Source organism: Octodon degus, unplaced genomic scaffold (genome assembly GCF_000260255.1).
Source record: "Octodon degus isolate 3935 unplaced genomic scaffold, OctDeg1.0 scaffold00026, whole genome shotgun sequence".
Taxonomy (NCBI): Eukaryota; Metazoa; Chordata; class Mammalia; order Rodentia; family Octodontidae; genus Octodon; species Octodon degus.
The window spans coordinates 11,570,913-11,579,020 of record NW_004524602.1 but is presented as its reverse complement, the minus strand read 5'-3'; the positions used below and the strand labels follow the sequence as shown (position 1 = coordinate 11,579,020).

General features: G+C 41.8%; 1 protein-coding gene across 1 annotated transcript in view; it reads left to right on the top strand.

The window, feature by feature from the left end:
* Znf609 (zinc finger protein 609) overlaps window positions 1–8,108 on the top strand; it is a 191,465-nt gene that overhangs the window by 131,198 nt on the left and 52,159 nt on the right. Inside the window, exon 2 of the mRNA XM_004628820.2 lies at window positions 7,599–7,824. Coding sequence (XP_004628877.1) covers window positions 7,599–7,824 — 226 coding nt within the window. The remainder of the gene's footprint in view (window positions 1–7,598; window positions 7,825–8,108) is intronic.

The window sequence follows — 8,108 nt, the reverse complement described above, 5'->3', positions numbered from 1 at the left end:
CACCAGCCCCCTCTTTTTCTTTTTTAAAAAGGTTTAAGTGTATATCGTATTTGCAGTGAAACTTCATTTATGTACATATGAATCTGTACACTTACTCTTACTAAGATTGAATTATTATAAACTCCTGAAGAACCTTTGGGACTATTGCAGAAAGTCTTATTAATATAACTATTTCATGTGTATGTTGGCATCCTGTTTTCTATACAGCCTTATCTGATAATTCAGAATAAATCTAAACACTCGTCTAGCCATTATCCCCAATTATCTTTTCATTCTTGGCAAAAGGGAGCATCTTAGAGCTGCTGCATTATCAGCGCAACTCACTTCTGTCCACTTTTTTACTATAAATGTGAAGACACTAGACTCATGTTGTATAAAGGAGGGAGAAGTCTGCCCAAATACTTCTCTAGTGCATTTTCTACTCCTTGCATCATCTTGTAACCTTGGAGTCCTTTCTCCACCAGGGCCTCTCGTGTGGGAGTCAGCTGAAGTCAGAGTATAATTACTTCTTGTAGGGAGATTAATGGCTCTGGCCTTTCTTTATTTTCTCTCAGTGCCTGTGCCTGTTAGCACTCAGATCCTTAATAGGTACTGTTAAATTCATATCTAAGGCTAAATGGGAAAGAAATATCATTAAAAAGATAAAGGACATGAGCAGTTGGGAAACTCCAGAGATTTCCTTTCAGGTCTCTGTAAATCTCTGTCAAGGCTCTGGCCCATTTTATTGTTTAGCCCCCTATTCTCCTGGACCCCTGGATGTACTGTGACACTGGCCCAAGTTGTGCTGTTGTTGCAGTTACTAAGGCATTTAATGGCCTTAACTTTTTTGTGTTCCTTTTCCTTATTTTCCCTGTTGGTGCCAATCTCCTGACAGTCTGCTCTTTTGTATGATAAAGATCTTTTTTTAAAGTCCTTTTCTGATTTTTATTCTCTCCTGGAGAATGATAAATGAAATTCTCTGTTCCAGTGAGTAGTGAAATATGAAATCCTGTAAAGCCACCCAGGTTATTAGGTGAATATCACAGAGCTGCTTATAATGCAGTATGGCTTAATATAGATTATAGATGTGGCCAAGTGGTAATTAGCAGAACAGGAGCTATAATTAAACCCTACCATGCTTCTCTGTGATCCCTCTGCAGCGTCTGTTGCAAAATACTGTACAGTGGTACCCCATACTCATTCCACTCCATTCTGGGAGGCGTGAAGGAGTACCACAGATGACAGACACCTAATGAGTTGCTTGGCTGGAAAAGGGCAACAAGGCACAAGACAGTCAACAATGACAAATTCTGTCTTGTAGTCAAATACCAAAAAGACAAATACTGGGACAGAATTTTCACATCATACTGTGTTTAGTACAAATTGAAATAGTTTCACACCAAAATATGACTTCTTTATTTTTTTGACAGGGTTTCTTTATACAATTCAGGATGGTCTTGGCCTCATGGCAGTTCTCCTGCCTCAGCCTTCCAAGTGCTGGGATTATAGGCATATGCCACCATGCCCGGCTCCAAGAGATGACTATTGTAGAAGAAAACTGAGTAGTTTAGAATTTCTGGTAGATTGTTTTACTTTTCCTACTCCTTAACATCCCTTTTCATTAACTGAACAATGAATAAGGTCATCCTCCTACAGACAGATCCTGGACTCTGCTTTTTGGGTGCATATGGTAATCAATTCCCTGTGTGTATTACAGTATTCTTACTGATCAGTTAACATTGTCCTCTTTGTGTGTTTTGTATGGAGCTTGCTATGTCGTACTGCTTGAAAGCAACAGTACTGTTTCTGACTTACAGTGCTGTTTTCTAGATTTCTTAGTGCAGAACTTGGGGCTTGACCTTACCCAGAACAAACTAGCATATCTTCTTCTGGTCTCCCAGAAACACTTAACATCTTATCAGGAAAGGAAATCATTTCCTAGAACAATGACTGAGAACGAGACAGGAGGAGAGGGCAGGAGCAGGGCTGGGAGGAACTGCAACCAGTTGGCAAGGAGATGTGCCTAAGCAAAGCAACCATCACGTTCATAGGAGCTGCCTGCAAGTTTGAGGTCCCTCTGTGTCCAGGAAAGAGGATCTTGTAGGATTTTAATCTTGCTAATAGAGAATTATATAGAGACGGGAACAGACCTTAAGCAAAGAAAACACATACTGGCTGTGAAATTGCATCTGATCCAGTTCTTTCTCAAGAGAACAGAGAAACAAGAGGTAGCCAGGGGTAAAGATGATCTGTATGTTCTGTCTCTAATTTACCTTTTCCAGGTACTCTCACGGGGTTCTTAAAGCATTCCTGAAAGTAAATGAAGGTTAGAGACAGATTCCAGCATTAGAAAGGAGTAGTAGTGACATAGGGGAAAATTGTAACTCCAAGTCTGCTCAGTGTCAAATAGCTGAGTTCATGTTGCCTGAAATCGAACAGTGAATTCCATGGGCAAAAGAGGTTTTCATATTGAAGTGGATGCCACTTGAACATATACTCATAAGTGAAATAGACCAGACACACGTGTAAATATCATACAGTTTCCCTAGTATAAGAACTCAAAAGAAGAAATACAAATAGAAAGGTATAATACAAGTAAAAGGAAAGCAGGATCTCAAGGACTAACTAATCAAAAGAAGGAAAGGAGAAGAGCTAGGAAACATGACTATGTCAAGCCATACAGTTATATGTAGAAGATGGGCAAGGCAATGATCCTGAGAATCTGCAGAAGATTTTTGAATCTAGCAGTTAATTGGAAAGATTCTCACCCTAACTATATATATTCATACCTATGAACTAAGCTACTGCACTGAAGATGATAATCTGTAATAGTAGTTTCATGCTTGGAGTGCCTGTCATTCTGGTCTTCTGAATATGGGCTGCTTTGTCATGACATGCCAGTTGCTGCTGTGCTGTCTCTCGGGTAGATGGTTGTTCAAAAAGAAGGGGGTGGTGAATGAAGGCAGGAGACAGGAAAAGGAATATTGTGGGACTGTCCTGCTTCAAGGTTGTATATGGTTAGATTTTTGGACTTATGTGTAAACATAAGAAATATATAATTCTTGGAGCTGGGGAGATGGCTCAGTAGAATAAGCACTTCCCTGGCAAGCACAAGGGTCTGAGTTCAATCCCCTGTTCCACCAAAAAAAAAAAAGTGTGTAATTCTTTATGCCTATTTTTAAAAATATATTCTAATTTTTAAATGTTTTTTCATCATATTCTATAGGGACTTAAAATTCAACATATCAATACTTGATGAAAAATACCTGTTCCATATTATGCCTAAGATGTTTGATATTCAGACAGATAGTGAGGTTAAGCTTAACAGCCTAGGTTGTATGGTAATAACAATAAGCTTGTCTCCTGAATGGTTAACAACCTAAGTTTGCAGACCAAAATTAGAGAAAACGGAGGGCCGCAAGGAAAGCCAACATTTTGGCTCTAGCCTTCCAAGGTCAATTAAGACTCAGGACATATGAGAACTTGTACTGTAACGTCACATAACTCAGTAGTGTCCCAAATCTTCAGATCAAGGAGATTATGGGGCCAAAGAGGAAAGTGATCGATGATGTAGAGTGTGCCTAAGGAAAGTCACCTGGAGAGAAAACATTCTCTCAGGCTTTCACAAAGAGCACGTTGGCCAAGCAAGGGCGGTGACTCATCCACATGGCTGACACTGACAAAGGTTCTACAATCTGAGGTACAGGATCTCAGGATAAATCCTGAGGGGATTTCACTGACCTTATCAGACCCAAAAGCTACAACTCTTGTTCCATAGGTCCTGCTTTACCTTGGTCTTAACCATCCAGCAGAAAAGTATAAAAATGAAGTATAAGAAGTAAAGCCATGCTGTTATGTTGAGCTGTAGGGGACTCAGATCAACAATTTCTGACATTGCCAGTGAAGCAGAAGACCCAATACTATTATGGACTATTGAACTCTTTTAGAATATTTTGCTGAGTTTACACACCTATAATATTTAAATGATGGAACTTAACAAAAAAGGGGGGGGATACAGATGAATTTCCATTTTGTATCTGTATATTTAAAGTGGTTAGGACAGATACATAGTTACATTCTCTTAATGAATAGAGGGATTTGTTCTAATGGTGTTTGTAAATAGGATATCATGTCCGCATCTTGTACAGCAATTAACCACTAGGAAGAATGTATGCAATGTGTTAATTATTGAAACTGTCCTACCAATTTGGTTTGAAACTGTCTCATTGCTATTTGTTTCTCAATAAAATTATGGGGGAAAAAAAGAGTAGAAGAGGTTTATTGGGGAATAGGAGTAGCTCCTAAGAGACAGGAGAGGTCCCTGCAGTGGGTTGCCACTTTGTCAGGGATAATTTATACAGCAAGTCACAACATGAGTATAACATGGGTCAAACTGTCATCAACCTATAGGATTACAGGTATAGCTACTTAGCTAATATTGATCAAATAGAAAAGCAGGTCACACAGCAAGAGTACATGGAAAGAACAAAACATTTTGGGGAGGGGATCGGTCTGGATCCTCTGATTGCCCACCTGGGTGATTGGTGTCTAGCTGAATTTTACTGGAACAGGCTGCACTAATTAAAGTACAATTCCAAGTTGCTACTTATCCCTTAGGGAGACACGTAGGCATGGCCACTGCATCTTTATCTTGAGCCCTGGCCTTTCTCAAATGCACCTCCAGCCACAATTCTGGTGTCTTTATTTTTCTAACTTCCTTGACAGCCTGAAATGTATATGAATTTTTATCTAACTTAACTTCCTATAATACTAGGGAGATTTGAGTTTAGTTTTTCCATGTTGTTTGTACCTTTAAATCTGTGCGTGGTAATTTTATTTTTTTTTTTATTTTTTTAAATTTATTTTATTTATATGTGTGTGTGTGTGTGTGTGTGTGTGTGTGCGCGCGCGCGGCCAGCTCAGCCCACCTAGGGGTGGGACTGGCTGGCATGTGGTGCTGGGGGATTGAACCGCGGTCCATGTGCTTTGCTAAGCTTGTTCTAAGTAGGTGCTTTAGACCACTGAGCCATCTCACCAGCCCTGTGCGTGGTAATTTTAAAGAGTCTTTCAACTGCATATCACATCTGTAGAGAGTTACCAACTTAAATAAATTCTTGATTTTCAGAGACCCATCCTAACCTTTTTTGGCTTTTATCAGAAGTACAGAAGATTTGTTTTACATTCTTCTGTTTCCATTTCATTTTTTTAAAAAGGTAGAGTTGGGGAAGTTGTGAGGGGGAGAGAGAGAGAGAGATAGAGAGAGAGATAGATTGAGATTGAGGTTGAGATTGAGATTGGCTTCATGTCAACAGGTAAGAATAGTGTTCTGGCAGCTCTTCAAAGGACAGTAGTTAGTATCAGCATAGGAGCACCGTGGACTGAGCTTGAGCTGCAGTAGTGTTGACTTTCTGTGTGAGAAGTCATAACCAACTGCAAAGAACGGAAGCCTCTAGAAAGGTGTGAATATAGTGAGGAAGGAGGCAATTGCAGGCCAAGCGGTGGCGGTGGCCATTGCAATAAATTATCCCGGAACCAGTGTTCCATGGCAGAGCTGCTCAGCAGCTTGGAATGGGGATGCATGTATAGCCATCTCTGAATGTTTCTGTTCAAGACTACATTTAATCTATGAAAAGCCTTTTTAGTTGTGTTTGTTTGTTTGTTTGTTTGTTTTGTTTTGTTTTGTTTTGTTTGCAGTACTGGGGATTGAACTCAGGACTTTGAGCTTGCCAGGCAAGCGCTTATTCTACTGAGCCATGTCCCCAGCCCCTGAACAGCCTTTTTTAAGGGAACAGAATCCCAGTCAACTCTCATTGTATGCAGATTGGTTTCATAGTTCACCTTCAGAGGAAAGCAGTCAGGATGTGTATTGAGTGCCTTTGTGTTCACAAGATAGAGCTTGGGCACTGTAGCCTTAGAGCTGGTGCTTGGTCAGTCTGATAAATGCTAGAACTTAAAGAGTTAGGGGATCATCACCCACTGCATTACACCTTCTGTGTTATCTCTAGGTGTGTTTCACTCTTCTTAGAACCTAAGTAATTGGGTATTCATGTGAGAATTTCTAGTTTCAGAGGTAGGTTGCTAGTGGTGTTTTTAATCTGTGCATGTATAATCAGTTCATCTTGAGACGGCTGTGGGCTGCTGGGGGTTGGCTTCTGGGTGGTAACAGTACCTCATGTTTCTTACAGATAAATTTTACAGTAGGACTCTTAACAGTAGGATAAGTTAGAGTCCCACTCCAAAATGTCATTCTTGGGGCTGGTGAGATGGCTCAGTGGTCTAAAGCACCTACTTAGATCAAGCTTAGCAAAGCACAGGGACCGTGGTTCAATCCCCCAGCACACATGCTGGCCCGCCCCTGCCCCCTGGTGGGCTGAGCTGGCCACACACACACACACACACACACACAAATAAATAAAATGTCATTCTTATTAACCAAGCACTGTTACAATCTCTAAAGGTTATAAACTGTCAGATTGCTTCCAGCTTTCATATAACTTTTAAGTAAATTTCCTTCTGCCAAAGTGATTTTAAAGATCCTATGATCATTAGGGTTCGAGGCACCCTCAGTCTGGCTGGTTCCCTGCTCTGCCTTTGCCTGTACTCATGGCTGTGTCTGTCATTAAACACTGCACTGGCAGCCAGCATAGCAGCAGCAGCAGGATGCACCCCAGAAACTCCTTTCTTATTGGGTCACATACTCTGTAACTGTTGAAATCTGGCCCAGATTCTTTTCCAATAGGAACTTTTAAATAAGACAAGAAAAAAATAGAACTTTTGGGGCCAGGGAGATGGCTCAGTGGAATAAGCGCTTCCCTGGCAAGTGCAGGGGCCTGAGTTCAGTCCCCAGTTCCGCCAAAAAAAAAATAGAACTTTTGTATTTGTTTTGTTTTGTTTTAGTGCTTCTAGCCAAGCACAGTTTATGAGCAGTCTCATTAATAAGAAATAAAAAGGGCCGGCCAAATAGCTCAGTGAATTAAAGCACCTTCTTAGGCCTATTCCGGGGCCAAGGGTTCAATCCGCGGGCCTGCCGTGCCAGCCCTGCCCCCCAGGGTGCACTGAGATGGCAATTGAGACTGAGCATATAATCCCAGCACTTGGGAGGCTGTAAACAAGAGGATCACTATGAGTCTGATCTACACAGTGAGACCCTGTACACCCTGTCTGCCCTGTTCTAAATACAAAAAAAGAAAAAGAAAGAAAGCTGCACCTAGCACAGGGTGCTCTTATATAAACCACTAGATTTGTAATATCTTGAGCTAGACTTCAAAGGACCAAAGTTTTGTATTTCAAGCCACTGCATTTTAGCAGCAAAGGATGTAGGATTAGATTCAGTGCAAGAAAAGTATTTCTTTAGTTGAGTGTGGTGACACACCTGTGTTCCCAGTGCTCTGGGAGGCTGAGGCAGGAGAATGACAAGTTTGAGCCCAGCCTGGGCAGCATAGTGACTTAGCAAGGACTTGCCTCAAAATAAAAGTAATTTTTTTACAAAAAGTATTGGGGCTATGGCTTAGTGCAGGAGCTCTGGGTTCGATCCTGAGTACTAAAAAAGTTTTAGGTTGGGGAGTATTCCTCTGTGTGAGCTCTCTGGCACTCAGCTGCTACTTTCTCTTCCCCCACAGATGGAGTCCCCTGTCTCCACGCCAGCAGTGCTGCCACTGCACCTTTTGGTACCAGTAGTCAGTAATGACATCTCATCTCCCTGTGAGCAGATCATGGTTCGCACCCGATCTGTTGGGGTCAACACATGTGATGTGGCTCTCGCCACAGAGCCTGAGTGCTTGGGCCCCTGTGAACCTGGAACCAGCGTCAACCTTGAAGGCATCGTGTGGCAGGAAACAGAGGATGGTAAGTGCTATTCATGGCTCCCCACCCCCACCCCGCTTCAGTAGAGGAGACAACGGGGGCTTGCTGTTGTGCATATTGCCTCTATTTTACAAGGGGTCTCCCCTCAACCCACACAGAGGGTAGCAGCAGCCATCTTAGCAAAATCTTCCACTTCTACAGAATGCCAGTGCCAGTGTTGTTGTGTTCTCTCTCTCTCTCTCTCTCTCTCTCTCTCTCTCTCTCTCTCTCTCTCTCTCTCTCTGTTTCTTGGCAAAGAGGCTCGCTATGTGTAGAGGACCACCTGA